Source organism: Schistocerca americana, chromosome 4 (genome assembly GCF_021461395.2).
Source record: "Schistocerca americana isolate TAMUIC-IGC-003095 chromosome 4, iqSchAmer2.1, whole genome shotgun sequence".
NCBI lineage: Eukaryota > Metazoa > Arthropoda > Insecta > Orthoptera > Acrididae > Schistocerca > Schistocerca americana.
In genome coordinates, this window is record NC_060122.1 from 423,378,405 (window position 1) to 423,398,315 (window position 19,911).

Here is a 19,911-nt window from a genome sequence, read left to right on the forward strand (position 1 = left end):
ACAAACAAGTACAGTAGTTATTGCATCATTGTCTGCAAATGTTCCAAATGTAAAGGAGACATATTGCCTACTGGCTACCAGAAAAACATATAGATAGCAGCAGTATTCAGTTTCATGCTCCTGAACAAGCAAAACGAGAAGCCAGAGTAACATTTACAGTGAAATCAATACTAAGGGGTTTACTTGAAGAACCAAAGCTCTTGGAAACAGAGTTGACCATGTAATGGTATTTTTTGGGTATTGAGTGCCTTGTCTTTACAGTAGAAGTTTCGTGTAAGAAGTATGGCTGATACAACCAGTCACTCACTCAGCTAATCCTCCATCCATTGTAGGATCCCCAGATCAGTGGACAAACAAACATAAGGGAAAACATTGCCAATAAAATCTCTCAGCAGTTGAACATAACATGTATTGAGAATAGGTGTGCAGGAGCTGCAGCTTTCAGTTCAGGAAAGCCCACTATATCTTTAGTACAAGAAACATTTTATGTTAAGTTTGAAGTACCAGTTGATCACTGCTTCAGCTTCTCAAGGGTTGGTGCTTCAGTCATCTTTCTGGTTTTAGTCACATTTTATCTCCGATAAATTTACTGTTCAGCTTTCTTGTTACAGAGATTGAATTATATCACACTTACTGATATCCAGCATTGTGTTCTGAAAAATAGGCTTTTGCGTCAATGAGGCAGTACGTTAAAGTTGGAGTTGCAAATGATGGCGGTCAAGTTTAGGCTTGTTCTGCGCACCTACATCTCGCATTCTCTGACAGCCAATGACAATTCAAAAGAGTACTGAGCACTCTGCTGTGAATGTTGTATGCTGTGCAACCATTCAACTTGATCATAGCGAGTTATTTAGTGAATCTTTATTCCATTTGTTGTAAGTTGTCATGGCTGATGATGGTTTTAAGTGACAAATTGTACATAAGCAAGTGAGATACATAATTTGCGGGATACATTCTTTCACAAAGTGTAAAGCACATGTATGCGCAGACTGCAACTGTTGTTTGGAATAGGCAACAATGCAATCCCCGTCCCTGTTTTGTCCTGTGCAAACCACCATTGTTCGTGGAGTGGACTATTGTTAATAATGCTTGTAACCACGTATGAGTAGATCATATATGTAAGTGATGACCAGTCCTCTGTTATGGCCAGTGATGAAGTTTGTGGGGTGTAGATTTTAATCTGTTACAAAGTAGCTGTCTCACCAGCATTTCATCTATTGATCAGCGACCCATAAGTATCAGCTGTAGTGAATTAAATTCTTAACTCCATACTTTTAGAAACATAACGATCAAGCATAAATATGGCAGGCACAAAGTGGTCCACTGTTTTATGTAATTCAGGTCACTTTGTCTCAAAAAAAAGTATGGGTGCCCAGTATGTGGTGAAATCTCACAAGGAAACCTTCAAGACTGTAGTGTGGAAACAAAAATGGCACTTCGTGCAGCAGACGTTATTGGGCTCCTGTAGCCACCCATAATCCTATATCACTCACCTATTTAATTTTCATTGGTGACATAATCAGAATCAAGTGTTGAATACATCTGATCCACATTGTTCCAGAACCTCAACACCTTCTCTCTCCTTCTGTTTCATCAGCCATCCAGATTTAGGTTAACCGTGATTGCTTTGGGTAGATATAGAAATATATTGATTGAAAAGGCATGGCAAATTTCCTTCCCCAGTTTGAGTTTGTGCTCCATCTCTAATGACTTATAGATAGGCCATGAAAATCAAACCTTGTTTCCTCTGCAGCTTCATAAGCTGTTGTCCAGTATCTTGATGTCCACCTTGCCATGACTCTCTAAAAACTCCTATTAACAGTAAATCTACCAGACTCCAACAATACCACTACTCAAAGAGCTGTCATCTGTCGTTACCATAGCTACTGTGAAAAGCAGGCCCACTTCCAATATGCTGAAGGTCTTGTCAGTGCCTTTGCAGGCAGACAATATCTTCATAGAGATCTCCCATGCCTTATCTCTACATAAACCCAACATTCATTGCATGCATGCTGACGAACTACAAAGAAATGCATCCTTTGTCATTCAGTACCACAAAGGACTGTAGCAACTAAACTAGTTTCATCACTAGCATTTAGATTGCTTCTTGTTCTGTCCAGAACTGAGGAACCATCATTCACTCACCTCTCAAAGTGGTATTCGACATTGCACCCAACCTACACAGTATCCTTGTCAGTCACTTTACCATTGTTTCTCCCAACTCACTACCTCATACACCATATGCCTGTGGAGGAACCATGTGCAAGACATATCTCACATATCCACCATCCACTTCAAACTCTGGGCTGCTCATAGTATTTTCCATCTCATCAGTGACAACACCACCTGAGGAAGTAGCTCATTATGCACATGAATAAGACCTCAAAAACTATCAACATGGTTTAATGGCCACTGCCAAAGTATTCAAGGTACAACGAGGCAATGCTTGTTGGCTTCTAGCTATTGACTTAAGTGTCTGCTTCATAGCCCCAAACTATTTGGATGTTTTTTGCCAAACCAGGTTTTCAGAACTGCATAGGTGGAAACCCTCATTAGAGTGTGGACTTGATGGTCACTGGTACCTGTTCAAATAAACACATTAACTGTGATTATGTTGCACTTTTTTCTGCATCAGTAACTATTGTATCATTTTTTTCCACTTCCACCCCTTTTTGAGATTAACTGCTGAATGTTTTGGATTTTTCCTGTAATTTTTTGTCATGGTAGACGTCTATTCAAAAGTTTGCCCAGAGTTCTCTATTTTGATTGATAGAGAGACTGGCATGTCCCACTACACCTGGAATGGGCTGTTTCACTGAAGAGTTATTCTGAAAATTTGTGTTATCCAATGAAAAATAAACTGTTTAATTATTGATAAAGATCTGCAAATATCAGCAGTATTTTGTTGAAGGTTTTGTGCTTCATTAACACCATTTTGGTAGAATAATGTAAAGTACCCACTTGCATCTTAAATTGCTTTCTGGTTGAGTAATTTTTTTCTTTGTTATATCCTCAATGTAAATAACACTATTTACTCAGATTTTTTATTGCAGAAAAAGAAAAAAAGGCCTATGAATCAAACTGTGTCCATATGTTATTTAACAGAATAAATTTCCAAACAAAAATTTCTGGCAAAGCAGACTGCTGAAGTAGACTAAAGCAGTTCTAACAATGGTTGTGGTAGATGTGTCTTGTGACGGGGCTGCTCTTCTGCCTGTTTGATTTTTCTTTTTTACCTGCCTCCAAGATACTGAAATCCAGAATGAATGCCTGAGAATGTATGCAGTGTTATGTATTTTAGTATTGATGGTATTCAGGTTGACAGATAGGTTTCAAGGGGCAGCGTTTGTAGTATCGTAATCAGAGTTGATGAAAAAGCACCATCATGAACATTTCAAACAGCAGTGTAAAGTGTAAAGCATGCCTAGTATAAGAAAGTACAATGTGGCAAAGTATGGCAGGACAGAATTTCTAGCATGTGGTATTCCCCTTTTAAAGCTCAAAAATCTTGTTATGAAATCATAACTAGAAAATCTGATCCTGATGAAAGTGCTTAAAGTAAGTTACACTCTCAGCCTCTACATGAAGAAAAATTGTCACAGATCATACAATTAGTAGCTGATGATCCAGTTCATTGTATTCTGGTTTCGTTTCTATGTGAAACAGATGTGTTGCATATTTTAGTGGATCTCATGAGTGGAGAACAATTTAATCCCATGTTTTTGTTAACCTGCTTCTTTTAGAAAAACATACAATATCATCATTACATAAGGTTTCAAGAATGCGTGTTTTGCATTGTGGTTTGTTGGAGTAAGACTGGTGCTTTCAGATCAACCTTCTTGCTTCTTACTTGAACTTCCATTCTAAGTGTTCTGTAGCTTTACCTTTTTGGATTGTCTGTCAGAATACACACGATATTACGATTTTCCACTACAACTCTGATGTCGGACAATGCCTGATGCTTTCCCATTATTGTACTTTAAATATGAGTTGGGGAGAATGCAGTGAGTAGGAAAGTTGGATTGGAATGGGCTAATGCATATATTGTGCACAATATTCTTTGTTTGTGAGGTCTTAAGAGGAATACTCATGTGAATATGAATTTGTATCATGCTTTACAAAAAAAGCCTCTTTTTGGAACACAGGCATACATAGAAATTACAGGTCTTCCTTTACTGCCTTCCTCTCATTATCACAAGATGGGGTACTTGATTGAAGTTGCAGTGTTTATCTGTGGTAATTTTTTTGTTGTATGCAGATTTTTAGATGCTTTACCAGGTGGTTCTTCAGCTGTAATGAAGGCTGGAAAAACAATCAAGTGAAGAATAACTACAAAATGAACTGAATGTTGTACAGGGACACATCTGCCAACAGCCATGGCAAAACTGAAGAATGAGAGCTTTGAGACATAGTAGATTGTTTTGACAAATTTGGAGGATATACTTGAAGATACTGGAGAACATAAGCTGGAGTGAAGCTTAGTCAAAAGCCCTGATGTAAAGGGCGTGGCAGAGAACAAGAGTAATGATTACTGTTGAAAAACAAAATGCACATCTCCTCTGTCTGCTTGTTTAGAATGCCTTTTCTTATTTATAAATGTAGTGAGCAACTGCAGATGAGATCTCTCTCTAAAACATTGAAATGTTGAATTTATCTGTTTCATTAGTTTTCTGAACGAGTGTCTAAAGTAGGTCAGTGTGTCTGGTGATGTTCAATAGATTTTTCAATATTTGAGTGATTTTTTTGAATATTTTGTGATTTATGACTTACATATGCATTCCATAATACTTTTTACATTTGGACTTGATTCCTTTTTTGTCACTTTTTTCACATAAAAGTCCTTGGAATGACATTATCATACAAACTTAAATTTTCCTGAGATTCACTATAAGGCATTCTGTCCCAACAGTGATGCTTCTATGGGACCAGGGTGCTCCAGGACGGTTGTACACAAAGTGTGACCACAACACAAGATGGCCACCGTCTTGTCATCATCAGATAATATATTGTGTAGAGCTTCATCCACAGTGTTAGCTCAGTGCTAGAGCTTTCAAATGAGTGAACATTTCCCTACATAAATGATATGGCACCGTCTTCTGTGTTTCATTGGTGGTACACATGTCATTGTGTCCATTTCAGCTATCTTGAAACCACAAATACCACAGGCCAAAATGAGGATGTGCTTGCAGGAAGCCCACTACCATTTGCCATACATTTGTAGGACCTATGCACGCTACACACTATCATGGAGACCAAAATACCACAATGTTTGGTGCTCCATTGAGTGTGTCATGTGTTTTTTTACTTTCACATATTGAGGATAATGTGAACTCTGTCCACATGTGGGAAGTTGTAGAGTGCAAGCTACTCCCTTTTCTGTAGGTAACTCCATGTACCATGTTTCAGCAAGACAATACCTGGACAATTGGAGTAAATGTGCAAGTTACCTTCAGAGTACCAGTACTTCACCTTTGCCCAATATATCTCCCATCAAACACCCCTGTGGTACAGTTGATTGGTAATTAATTTTTTACTACTTTCCAATAGTCACCGTTGATTCTTTGTGGAGTCATATCATGTAACCTAATTTGTGGTATCAAGTTCATTTCAGATGTGTGTTTCCTTCTTGGTATCACAGTTTCCACAAATATTATTGTAGTTGTATAAGTGTGAAATGCATATTGAAATTGACAACTATCCTATTAATTAATGTTCCTTTGTCATACTAAATGTGCATTGTTAGAGAGAGAGTGGGGATGGGAGAGGATGCTCTCTGTTTGAGTGTAAATAAACCTGTCCCTACTCTGATCATTATTCTGTTGTCAGTTGTAGAGAAACAATAGGGAATTTGTTTTGTTCAGATTGAAACAGTGTTGATGGTCATACATGCATCTTGTACAGAGAGTAAGGAGGTTCTGTTCATGTGCTAGTTATACTTATAAGAGCATGTCCCATATTAAAAGGTGAACAGTAAGATGTGTGTGTCACTTATGTGGCCCAGTTGTATAGTGATAGGAAAGGCCAGATGAATTATTTGTTTTAATTTAAATACATGAAAAGTCTTCACTATATAAAAAAGAAAAATGCACTTGGAAATAAACCCTGTAAAATTACAGTGATACAGCATGGTTTAAAAGACAAAATTTCAAGTACTGTCAGTACCTACACATAAAAGTAGGAGAAAACTATATATACATATTGAAACTTGTGTGTTCCTTTCTCAAGGAGGTAAGAGGCATATCTCGGAGAGGGCTGGAAAGGATGGGAATGTCATTCAGATTGTACATTGGGAAGGGCCAGTATCTTGTAAGCATGTGAGAAGACAAAGAAAGAGATAAAAACTTCATTGCCCCCCCCCCCCCCTTTCCTCACAACAGGTGGGTCCCTAATCAGCCAGGGTTTGTGACCTGTCCCTTTCTAGTGTTCCCCATCCCATCTTCTTTACTTCCTGAGAATCAAACTTGCAGATTCTGGAAGCTAGGTATTGTTCTTTCTACTTTCATATACATTAATTGGCAATACTTGGACTGAAAACTTTCGACGTAGCTTAATCCAAATCACCCTTACAGCGCTAGAGAATGATGGTGTCTTCTAGGAGCTGTAGATGGGACTTTGTACATAAAGTTTTGGTAAGGAACTCACGTCCAGTAAGGTATGTTTTTATGTAAAATAAGTTTGAAAATAGGAGCACTTTCAAATCTCCCACTCTACAGTTTGTACACAACAGAGACAATGAGCTCTGACCCATGTGTCTTGCAGGAACCTGTGGCATGGGCAATGTTTCAAATATCAATCATTGGGCTCTCTTCTACCTCATGATGTCCTCTTTAAAGTCAAGAGCATGGCTTGTCCATGGAACACCACAGTCAACTCTGCTAGTAGTGAATATACTTCCTTGCAGCTGTTGTTGTAATCAGGCAAAAATTTTATACAATGTCATAATTTCAACAGGGACTGAAGATGGCAGCCTCTTCTCAGTTTGTGTTTACTGTGAAATGGGAGCAAAACTTTAACTTTTAAGTCCCTTTTAAAATTCCTGGAAGCCTGAATAGGAATTGTGAAATAACCAGCATACATCAGTGTTAGTTTCCGTTTGATTTCAGCAGGACATTGAGGCATTCAAAAATGAGAGGGGGGGGGGGGGGGGGACCAGGCAAGGTGATTCGATACCATCTATATAATCCTCTGCTGTTGTAGAGGAAGTTTTTAGATTGTTAAACTGGGAATATGAGGAAGGAATGTGTGTTTGTGAAACATGTCTAAACAATGTACATTTTGCTGATAGCCTTGTGCTGGCTCTAGTGCAGATAAACATCAGCAGTGAATGGAAGAAGTTCCTAGAGCTAGTTTGAAAATAGGCCAAAAAAGGAACACAATAAGACAAAATTGTATCCAGAAAAAAATAGTATGAATAAACAAGAAGTTGTAGAAAAGTTCAATAACTTTTTGTATCTAGGGAAATTCAAGACAAATGGATCATGAAATTGACTGGAAGATGTGATTTTGACCTCAATGGAGATTAGTGGGACTGTAGACAAGTGAACAGATGGTTCTTGTTCCAAGGAAGTTCATTGCTTGTTACCAAGATATTGAAAACACCAAGTTGGTTACCTAATGAAAGGTGACTAAATGATATAAGAAAATACACACAAGTGTGGTGGATGTGTGTAGCTGAAGACTATTATGTATGAAATAGTCTACAGCAGTACTTTATCTAGTTGCAGCCCTCAAATAGGTGGTGATGATCATAAAATGAACAGATAATAAGATACAGTGTGACAAAACTTCATTGTTATTATCAAAATATATTGAACATTCTTTGATACACTGTGGGATTTGACAGTAAGGTGTGTCATTTAACCAACAGGTGAAAAGTGTGTGCGTGTTTGTTGGAAGGGGACGGCTTGTGTCTTGTGATAGTCACACTGTTTGCATTTGCAAGTACTGAAGGAATTGAATTGTGTCCTTTAGAGATGCTATATGCAGCAGTCTTACTTTTAGCAATTGCAGAATATGTTCCAGACGGGACTGTGCCATTGTCGAACAACTCAGTTAGTGTTAAGCAGCCAAAAAGACTTCCTATACTGTTTTGTATTTGAAATAAATGAACAGTGGTAGTTTTTGAATGTATGCAGAATGTATGATTGTTTTATGGAAAAGGTATGGAAATGTAGATTGCATCTCTCAAAGCTGTTACCATAGTATTTGTGGCAGCTCATAACAAATTCTTGATTCAAACATCCAGTTTTGTTTAAAAAGGTGTTTAAATAATCTGAACTCCATCATAATTTTAAAGTACCAATAGAAAAGGCACATGTTAAACTAATTAAGTCTTCTGCTTAATAGAAACCAAATAATCCAACCTTTTTAATTAGAAGTATCTTATCCTTTTCAGGTGTGGTTAATAAGCATTAAATATTTAATTTAATTGCTAAGGCTGTCATGATCATTTGTTGCACAAACTGTGTGTTGGCTTCTGTCTCTGGTTCTTCGGCCAGCCTTTGTTTGTCGATTTCTCTGATGTTTCGCCAGCACAAGTGGCTGGCATTGTCTGAGCTTGACCATCCATTTTACAACGCCAGCCATCATGCTGACGAAATGTCAGAGAAATCATCAAACAAATGTCGGCCGAAGAATCAGTGTCAGAAGCCAACAGGCAGTTTGTCATTTGCTTTAACGCTTGGAATGTATAAAATTCACTTAAAAAACGATAGTACTGTTTCTAGTTGCATGAAGTGGATAAACTATAGAAAGAATATAACTTGTAATGTTTGAAGGTATAACAGTTTGTACTGAATGAAACTGCATTGTATTTTCCTGGCACTGTATTCCTTATTTAGTAATTAACCCATGTATGCTTTTGCATCTTGTGTTTACATCATAATTTATACTCTGTTGCTAAATTGCATGGTTATCAACTCTTCTGAGCATGCTTAAATTTTAGAGCACACATAAATTTTACATTTGTCCTCTCTTTCGTATAGCTGTTCACTTACACCTGTAACAGTCCCACAACAGAGAAATAAAAGCAGGAAGAAGTGGTAAAGGGTACACAGACTTCACTGTGACAGCTTGGCTAATGATTATATAAAATGCTAAAAGTTCACAACTTGGCTTTTATGTACGTCTTTCTTCTATTTTCTGTATAAAAATGCAAATAAATTATTAGCAATATTATGAGAACAAAGTTGCCACTCACCATATAGCAGAGCTGCTGAGTCGCAGATAGACACAACAAAAAGACTCTCACAATTAAAGCTTTCAGCCATTAAGGCCTATGTCAGCATTACACACACACATGACTGCAGTCCCAGGCAACTGTGGTTTCAGTCTTATGAGACTGCAGTTGTGTGTGAGTTGCGTTAGCATGTGCATGTGGGTGTGCGCGAATATGTGTGTGTGTGTGTGTGTGTGTGTGTGTGTGTGTGTGTGTGTATTGCTGACGAAGTCCTTAATGGCTGAAAGCTTTAATTGTGAGAGTCTTTCAGTTGTGCCTATTTACAACTCAGTATCCCCGCTATATGGTGAGTGGCAACTTTCTTCTCATAATATTGTTCCATTCCATCCTGGATTTCCCATTGTTCACATAAGTTATTAAGTAACACCAGTTATGTTCTCCCTCAAGTACATACCATCTATTCATACTGCTCATAATTTTTATTATGGGAACCACTGATCTATTTTTAGTACTAAATGCTTACAAGACAAAACATACTTCAGAATTAAGCTTTCCTTTCTTCATTCATTTTTGCAATGCAAAGTTGTTTCTGTACTGATTCACAAGTTTCTCTTTTGCCCTTGTTCCATATCTATTGATACTATCCATTATCACTAAAGTGCTGAAGAGTCATTTACAACAGGTCTATTCAGAACATTAAAACAAACCTCACTAACTATTCATCAATAGCAATTAACAATTTGAACAGTATTGAACATCATTAAAGGTACAATGCCATTCCAGTGTATACCAGTACTTGATAGTTCTAGGAAATATTTACCTGCACACTGAAAAATGAGGCTAACGTATTGTTTATCTTATTTGAAATTAATTTGTGCATTATTGTCATCTGTACAGCTTGTACAGCTTTTCACTGAAACCAAAGCCAACTACAAACACATTTGTAACATTACTTACAACTATTTGGAGAAATATTTTTAGAAAAGTTCATAGCTGACAAACTGTTTTAATTCTTCACCCAGCTATGTGTCCTCGAAACCAAAGCCGTGCTTAGTCCAGAGACACAGCGCAGGTAGTCGAAACGACCAGGCAAGTGGTCATTGTGCTAAACAAACTCTCAGCGAGACTCATCGTAAAAGGCAAGTGTTGGAATTGTCCATAAAAAGGTTTGTTTTTTTGTGGACATCATTTATTTTGAAGTGGTGTGGTCTCTGTCATTACTCCTGGCAGAAGTGCATGTGTTACAGAAGATACCGGTGTGGACTACTAAAACTGGTGATGTTCTAACACAGTATATTATGTTAAAAAAATTATTGTGGTTTCCAGTTAACACACACCACACATGTATAAAGCTGCAAACACAGTAAGATAGTGTGTAGTTGCAGTTATTCTTTCAAATTATCCATCACTAAGAAAGAAGAAGAAAGTTTGTCACCTATCCTTTGAATATTAAAAGAAACATTACTGTCTTCTCATTGATTTGAGAAACAGTGATTCCATTGTTGCTGATGAGTCTTCCGTGTTGTATGGCTGTGGTCGAAGAAACTTTCCGGTTCTTGACATTTCATCCAAAGCTGCACTGGACATATTCAAAGCCAAGTCTTGCTGAATTGCCAGTAGTACCTCCAAAGATGTCCAGAGCAACTTTGGACAATAAGTTAGGAACTGAAATGTTTCTTCAACCACAGCCATACAACTCGGGAGACTCATCAGCAACTATGACATTTGGTTGTGAAAGCCATTTTTATTCATATCACTTAGTAGTGCACTTAAAATAAGTTGTGTTGTCACACCTTTCCATGTGTAAGAAGATCTTGTGGATCTAGTTACAGTGATTTGCTGGCACAGTATTATATTATAATCTTTTAGAATGTGCAAAGCATCATCTCTTGTTACTGTATTTTATGGACTATAAGACACTTTTTTCTTTCAAAAATTGCCTCCAAAATTGAGGTGTGTCTTATGCTCAAAATTAATTTGAAAAAGTCCAGGTTTGATTTAAAATTCCCACCAGTCTTAAAAATGGTCATATATTCGATGCCGTGGGAAATCTCTCTCTATCTGGCAAATTTGGATTTAGTTGGCAGCAGCAGTGCACCGATGATACAAACATGAATTGCAGGGATTTGCAAGGTTACTAACACTGCCTCCCTCCCACCCCCACCCAAAATAATAATAATAATAATAATAATAATAATAATAATAACACTATTCAGCCTACTACACGATTGCAGTCTACGGAGCTAGTCTGTTTGAATTGAAAATGATTTGTGTTTTCGGTAACAGTACAACATTTTTGTTAATAGCTAGTTTCATAGTAGGAAAAAAATAGAGGCATTCATATGATGTGGGCTGTAAATTGAAAGTAATAGCATATGGAGAACAACTTGGAAACAGAGCAGTTGAGCAGTATTTTGGCCCCCCACCAACACAAAAAGCCACTCGCAGTTGGCGGGCTGGTAAAGAACTGAAAAAAATGGGGAGGACTAAATGTGCAAATAGAGGACTGCATACAAAATGGCCAAAACTAGATGATAATTTTCAGGGGCTTTAAAGGTCAGTTCGGTTTTATAATTTTTTTTTTTTTTTTTTTTTTTTTTTTTTTTTTGTCTGGCTTCACAATATTTTAATAAAGATGGTAAAAATGTTTTAAAAAATTGCTTAAAAATTAAGGTGTTTTTTATAGTTTGTAGCATCTTATAGTCCGTAAAATACAGTATTATTCAACACTGGATTTGGGACAGAACTACAGGTGGCGCTAACTTGCAGCAATACAAAAGGTTCTAGGAAATATTTGTAGTATGGCCTATTATATTTTACTTTCACAAATAAATTTCACTGAACACAGTGCTTCAGTTAATCCTTTGAAACCATTCATCAGACTTTCCCCCTCAATCCTCAGGTGGTTTTTGGTAGTTGAGTGCAGTCATTATCTTATGCTTGAAGGAAGTATTCACCAATAAAAATTGTAGACTTCCAGCCAGTATTTCATTTGGAAAACAGGCAGAGACATGCATAAATGTTTGCAGTAACCCTGAATCTACTGCAACGGTATTAGCATGTAGGAACAGCTCTTATCTATTGCTCTTAGTATGATTGTTGTAAATTTCTCAATCATTTCATGCAGACTTTTCTCTACGCACAACTGTTTGTTGGCTCTTTCTCATGAGGCGAGAACAAAGCATTTCAGCAGTTTGTGTTTGATGAAGAAAGTGGCCAACACACTTCTGTTGACAAGTCAAGAAATTCACAGTGTAAGCCATCCTTCAAAATTATTATTTTTTTTTTATTTTGTGACGTGGTTGGAGCTTTATAGTAATAAATCTAAATTTTATTCACTTGTAACAGTGCTGTTTGTGAAGCAATAAACACCACTTCCAATGTTAAGAATGTTATTGGCTAAAGTAAGCAAATGCATGTCTAAAAAGCTGGGGTTCCAAGATAGTTACATTGTGTTACATACAGCTAAAGAAAGCAGAGGATTGAATAAGTTTTTTAATTATCACATGTGTGTGATGGTATATAAAGTAGCTTATGATGATCGCTGCACAATATGGTAAACAGTGGAAAATACAGGCTGGAATAACAATAGTATGAAATAAGATTGCAATTCACCACATAATAGAAGCATTGAGCAGTGTACAGGCATGTTTAAAAGTAGATAAGCTATTGGATGTACTCCTTCTTCAGCTTTAGAAAACATAAGCACAAGTACACAAGGCTACTGTTGTCTCCAACTGCTGAGGCCTTGGCACCTGGATATCACAGTTGCCGTGGCCTGTGTGTGTGTGTGTGTGTGTGTGTGTGTGTGAAGAAGGCTTTGTCCGAAAGCTAATGTGTGTCTTTTTCTTTGTACGGCTACAACACAATGAGTCATGTTGATGGTTTGCAACAATTTATCTATTCCTTATATTTTTGATATTCCAACCTGGAGTTTCCATTGTGTACTCTATCGAAGTTCAGAGAGAGGGAGTGGGAGAGAGAGAGAGAGAGAGAGAGAGAGAGAGAGAGAGAGAGAGAGAGACTAATGTTTTTTCAGTACTGCTTTTAGAAGGTGATAAAATAATAATAACACATCTGTCAGACCTGAGTTTATATGGCCTATACAATGTTCAAATAATTTACGGGAATGCAGCCAGGTGACATCATCGACAACCACTGATATCTCAACAGGAGACCATCCTGTTGTTTGCAAGACAAAACTGCAGCAAGAAAGCGCTGTGCAACAAAATTTAAAACTCTGATTTGCAGAGGAATTCCAGAAAACACACACACACACACACACACACACACACACACACACACACACACACACCCTGTAAACACTAACACTAATCAAAGATAAATGCCAGAAGTTACAGGCTCTGTTGATCCTGCTAGTTTGGTTGATGTGAGCATCACATTAAGAACTCCATGCATCTCTTACATCACATAGAGGGGATGTATTTGAATGACTCTTATATTCTAATAAGTTTTGATGTGCTCTCTCTCTCTCTCTCTCTCTCTCTCTCTTTCTCTTTCTCTTTCTCTCTCTCTCTCACTCTCTCCTGCCCCCTTCCCACTCCACTCCTGTTCCTCTGCCTGATTTGTAGTGGTAAATTGAGGTTAGATTTGTTGTTGAATAAATGAAACTATTTCAACCGGTATTGACTTCCCCTTATGTCTTATTCAGTGACCATTACTAACAGCAGACAAATGGAGTTGCGATGGGAATCCCGTTGTCACCTGTTACTGCATTGTTTTCTATGGAAGGCTTTGAGGGACATGCCGTGGCGTTGGCGGCTTTGAAACCTGCATTGGTGCCCCTCCTCCCTCCCAGATATGCATTTGATACTATTGTTGTTTGCCCTCATGGGTGTGAGAATTTGAATGACTTTTTAGAATACCTGAATTCAATTCACCTGTATATTTGTTTCACGATGGAGGTGGAAAAGTGTGGCTACCTTCCCTTCCTTGATGTGTTGATCAGGAGGCAGGCTGATGGTATGCTGGGGCATGCTGTTTATAGGAAGTTGACTCACACTGAATCATATCTACAGGTGATTGTTGTCACCATCCGGCTCAGAGTGAAGTGGTATTTCGTACCGTGGTTGACAGTGCCCATGTTGTCTCTTATCGTGAGAGTTTGTCAGCTGAGTTAGCCCATTTTTAAGTAATCTTTCATTAGAATGGCAATAGTGAGACACAGATCAGGCATGTGTTGCACTGTCGATCAACTGGGACCGGGTGAGTGGTGATAATACCAAGGTGGCATGATAGTGTACTGCTTTTTCCAGTACGCAGGGAGCATTTCCAATAAGACTGGTTGCATATTCTGAAACTATGATGTGAAACGTGTTTTCTGACCAAAAACATCTTAATGAAATATGAAGAATTGTACTCAAAAGACCATTTCAGTGACCAGACAATAGCTTGTGGCACAACTCGTATGACAGCACTAAGTGAAACAAGGCAAAAGAAATGAGTTGAAACATTGGAGAAAATGGATATATCGCATAGCAGCAAAATTGCGTGGAATCTGATCAGAAAGCTCAGTGGGGACACGAAAGGAAGCAAAGAAATTGCTAGAGTAACACCTAATCAACTTCTATATAAAGTGCTACTGAAAGATAAGCACAACAAAAATGTGAGAAAAGGAAGTTACAAGGTGATAGCCACACAGAAATCCATGAAGTTTTCTTCTCCTTTCGTAATGAAAGAACTCAATGAGAGTGTAAACTCCATGAAAAACAGAAAGGCGCATGGTGTTGATTTTGTGTGCGTGAAACATGTAAATCATTATGGGTTGAATATCAAATATTGGGCGTTAAGCCTAGAAACCTTTAAAATCTCTGAACTATGGAGGATGTCGAAAGTAATAGCACTCATAACACCACAAAAAGAGCCCAGCTCACCAAGCAGCTGTCAGTCCATTTCCCTTCTGTGCCACCTCTTCAAACTGCATGAAAGGCTGATCCTTAATTGAATCAATAACTCATTGATTCAAAGTTAATCCTGCAGCAGGCTGGCTTCATGCCAGATAATCTTGTACTGGCCAGATCTTGGCACTCACAAAGCATACAGAGGAAAATAAGTTAATAACTGGCTTGACTCCGGTTGATCTAAGGGCTGTCCACAATACAGTAAATTGTCAAAATCTATTACTCAAAATCTATAATGTTACTAGGGATCATAAAGTAGAAAAAATTATGGAATCCATGCTGCAGAATTGACAATTCCGCATCACGCTAGAAGGGAAAAAAAGTTACTGGAGGAAGCAGAATAACGGTCTTTCTTGGTGATGTGTTCTAGCTTCCATCCTGTTCAAAATATGTACAAATGATCAGTCAATACCCAAAGATACAAGACATTTTCTCTATGCTGACAGATTAGGTATTGTAGTGCAAGGAAGAACCTTTGAAGAAGTAGAGGTAAAATTTGAGGGTATGCTAGAAGCGGTGTCAATTTGTTGCAGTCAACTAGCAAAAATTATAGAATCCATGCTGCAGAACTGACAATTCAGGTCTCTCAAACCAAATCCCACTATTTGCTTTCCCACAGGTGAGTATGTGCCATGGTTAGTCTAGATTGGCATATCCAGAGGAGGTCAATATAAGCCTTAACGAAACCTGGAAGTTAATCACAGGATGCATGAAGTCCACCATGCATCAGTTTTCAACAGTCCCAAGATTCACAGGGTAGCTCATGAACATAACCAGGGCGTATACACCCCGAGAAATCCAGGAAAAACTGTGGAATTTTTTCATCTGGGAATAATCTGGAATTATTTTAGTTTTCAGTTAAATTTTGGTAATTATGACTGGTAAAAACAGATAACTCTAACAAACATTTTACTTTCGCCCACTACTGCAGAATAATACTGCAGCAATAAAACATAAATGAGAGAACAACACAAAAATAAAACTTCGGTTGCGAAGCAAATGTGCCATTTACAACAACACAACACAATGCACACACAGCCGTCTCCTGACAGCAAAATGTCTAAAAGACTGATCAATACTTCATAACAAGAAACTGCTTTTGATGTGTCTTTCTTGTCAAGCACATTTCAATGAATGTGACATCGCAACGGGTTAAATTTTTTATAGGTTGCAGGAAAATTTTGCGTGTGATGGTTTGTGAAGCATTACTTTCAATGTAAATTTTCTTTTATGCAAGATTAATTATGTTAGTGTGATAATATGTGATGAATTTCTTAAATCACAGAGCATTAGACTGTTCAAAATTTTTCTCTGAGGGCCAGCCACTTAGAAAATTTTCATGTTCAGAAGACCAGCCATTTATGTCATTATTTAATATTTTTTGCTGGCACATTTGTGTTTAGTGGTGTTAAAGTAACACACGCTAAAAAAGACCAAGTTTCAAGGTTAGTTTTTCATATATATTTTATTTGTTTCACTTCTTACAAATTGTGCAATAATGATGGCAAATGGTATATTTGTCCTTTACCAAAGTGCAAGTGAGTTCTTGAGTAATTGCACACATAATTGGCTTTTCTATGGAACATTGAAAGTGCTGGATGAAATGTATATTCAGCCAGGTAACCTATGAAATGTTCAGTGCACGGCAGTGAAATTTATAACAATGCTTGTCAGAAATATTCAGCTGCTGCAATTTAAGCTCTGCTCACAGGATTGTGCCTAATCACTCCCTCCAGGAAAAAACAGTGAAAATTTTCTGACAACAAATATTGTATGTGAAAGCTTAGCTTTCTTGTAGCTATGCTGTATCTATGTTAATTTAAATCATTAACTTTTTCTATTTGTGTTTTCTTGCTACTTAGCAAGATGACTACATCACGTGTTCTATGCTGTGGTTATCTGCTGCCATTCTCTGGCAAAATCACATGAAATGAACTATGATTGGCTGACATAAGCACACTGCAGCCTTGATTTCAGTGCTTCGGATCATGATGTATCTATTGAAATTCCTGTTTTACTTTCGTAATGTGAAAATAAACAGAGTAAATGTTGCTGCACGTCAAAGATCTTTCCAAAAAGTCATCTTCTTCCCCCCCCCCCCCCCCCCCCCCCCCCCCACACACACACACACACACACACACACACAATGCAATAGTCTTTTCATCTGGGGGAAAGTACATTTTTAACAGAGAAATGTGGGAGTTCTTCTTTCTTGTTCATGTATACACCGAGATAACATAACGAGCAGTTCAGTGGACATTCGATGAGCGCTATCCACTATACTGTAGCCTTTATGAATTAAAAAGACTAAAATCAAGATATCTTCCTCAAATAGCCCTTAGATGAACCTCCTGTCAGCTACCTTATTTCAGAACATCCACCAAGTGGTGTTGCATTAAACTAAAACTCCTGGAAAATGCTAAACCATAAGAGAACAGGTGTAACACCTGTAAAAATCAATCTGATAAAATGGAGCCTCTTAGAACCTGATGACAACAAGTGTGACTGTGGAGCGATACACAATGTGGAACATCTTCTAAAATGCCGAAATTGTCCTGCACATTGCTTCCTAGATGACCTCTGGCAAAGCAAGCCTAAAGCTTTTGACTTTGCCCAGTATTGGGAAAAAGTTGACAGCTCCAGACACAAAAAAAGTAAAAGCTCCAACCTCCTTATAAGATATAGTCCTTTTAGGTTCTGTTAAGATCATCACTTTGGTCTGCGTAAGGCGGCTGTTTATCGTATTCCTTGCTGTTGTGGCATGTCATATATTTATCGGAATATCAGGTCCGTGGAGGACAGATGTGCTGAGCATGAGTGTCGCACACGCTTACAGCAGCTGAGCAAATTGGCTATTACAGAACATTGTCTTGGCACCAGTCACTATATGGAATATATCCACACAGATTTTCTGGCATGTACTTCCAGCTATTGGGATAGTTAGTGTTATTAAAAAAGCAGTTGAAATTAAATTGACAAATAATCTGGTAAATAGAGATGGAGGTTTTTGCTTAAATTCTGTGTGAAATCCTGCTGTCTCCCTTGTTAAAGAACAGAGGGACAGAGTTAATGCTAGCTCACTTGTTGTTCAGTAATTTTCAATGTCTGTAACTTCTGGTGTTGGTTATCTTTGGTTGGTGTGGAGGCACCAATGTTTACAGTGTGTGTGTATGTGTGTGTGTGTGTGTGTGTGTGTGTGTTTAAATTTTGTTGCACAGTGCTTTCCTGCAGCAGTTTTGCCTTGAAAGCAACAAGGGTGGTCTCCTGTCAAAATATTGATAGTTGTCGACAACAAAGAAAGTTGCATTTTGAGTATTGACACACATCATTACACACACTTTCACTGCCTTCCTTCATGGGATTATTTTTTAATTAATGGAACCCAGTATATTGTCCTCAAAGGCAAGTGTTCATCAGAGACAATGGTATCTTCAGGAGTGCCCCAGGAAAGAGTGATTGGACCACTGTTGTTCTCTGTACCATAAGTAATCTGACTGGCTGGTGAGGAGCAATCTGTAAATGTTTGCTGATGGCACTGTAGTATATGGTAAAGTATCATCGTTGAGTGACGTAGAAGGATACAGGATGACTTAGACAGAATTTATTTTCGATGCGATGAATGGCAGCTTGCTCTAAAAGTAGAAAAATGTAAGTTAATGTTGGTGAGTAGGAAAAACAATGCTGTAGTGCTAAAATTCAGTATGAGTGATGTGCTGCTTAACACAGTCATGTCGACTAAATATGTAAGCATAAAGTTGCAGTGCAGTACTGAATGAAATGAGCACGTAAGGACAGTAGTAAGGAAGGTGAATGGTTGACTTAGGTTTATTGGGAGAATTTTAGGGAAGTGTAGCTCACAGATATAGGAGACCATGTATAGAACATCAGTACAATCCATTCTTTAGCACTTCTTAGGTGTTTGTGGGACCTCCATGAAGGCGGATTAAAAAAGGACGTTGAAGTTTTTCAGAGACATGCTGTTAAATTTGTTACCAGTAGGTTTGATCAACACATAAGTATTACGGAGGTGCTTCCTGAAACCAAATGGGAATCCGTGGAGAGAAGATGACTTCCTTTTCGTGGAAAGCTATTTAGAAAATTAATATAGCTTATGTTGGCAGCTGACTGCATAACAGTTCTGCTGATGCCAATGTACAACTTGTGTAAGGACTACAAAAACAAGACAACACAAATTAGGGCTCTTACAGAGATACCCAGATTGTAATTTTTCCCTCGCTCCATTTGTGAGCAGAACAGGAAAGGAAATGACTAAGGGGACCCTCTGCTGTGCACTATATTGTGGCATGTGGAGTATGTGTTGATGTATATCTAGATGCAATAATAAAATGCTGTGTGCTCTTTACTGTGTGAGGCACTGACAGTATTAAATGATGAGTTGTGGGCAGTAGGTATTTTCATTGTTTTAACAAAAACATTGTATGCTGTAAGGTATTATAACGTCTGGTCAATTTTTGTGGAAAGGGGGAGATGAGGAAGATGCAAACTATTGGAATGATTATCTAGAAAACGTAAGGGAGAAAGTCTTGAGTAGCTGTATCAGTGGAAAGTGGGATATACATGAATTGTCTGGCACTTAGTTATGGATGATTAAGAAATCTTTCTAATTGATGGGTGAATTACTGTGAAGTTAGGAAACATAATTTATATTATTCGGTAAATAGGGAGGTGGATGACCTTCGCAAATGTGTGACAAAGAGTGGTAGTCACCTATTTCCTCTAAATTGTTAAGTATACAATTGTGTACATAGAACTATTGTAAAAGCAACAAGATTCCTAATACTAACACCTAAA

The 19,911-nt window shown here is 37.8% G+C and overlaps 1 protein-coding gene across 1 annotated transcript in view; it reads left to right on the forward strand.

Moving 5' to 3' along the window:
* LOC124612939 (BTB/POZ domain-containing protein 10) overlaps nt 1-19,911 on the forward strand; it is a 123,764-nt gene that overhangs the window by 14,451 nt on the left and 89,402 nt on the right. The window contains 1 exon segment of the mRNA XM_047141440.1: nt 10,201-10,317. Coding sequence (XP_046997396.1) covers nt 10,201-10,317 — 117 coding nt within the window.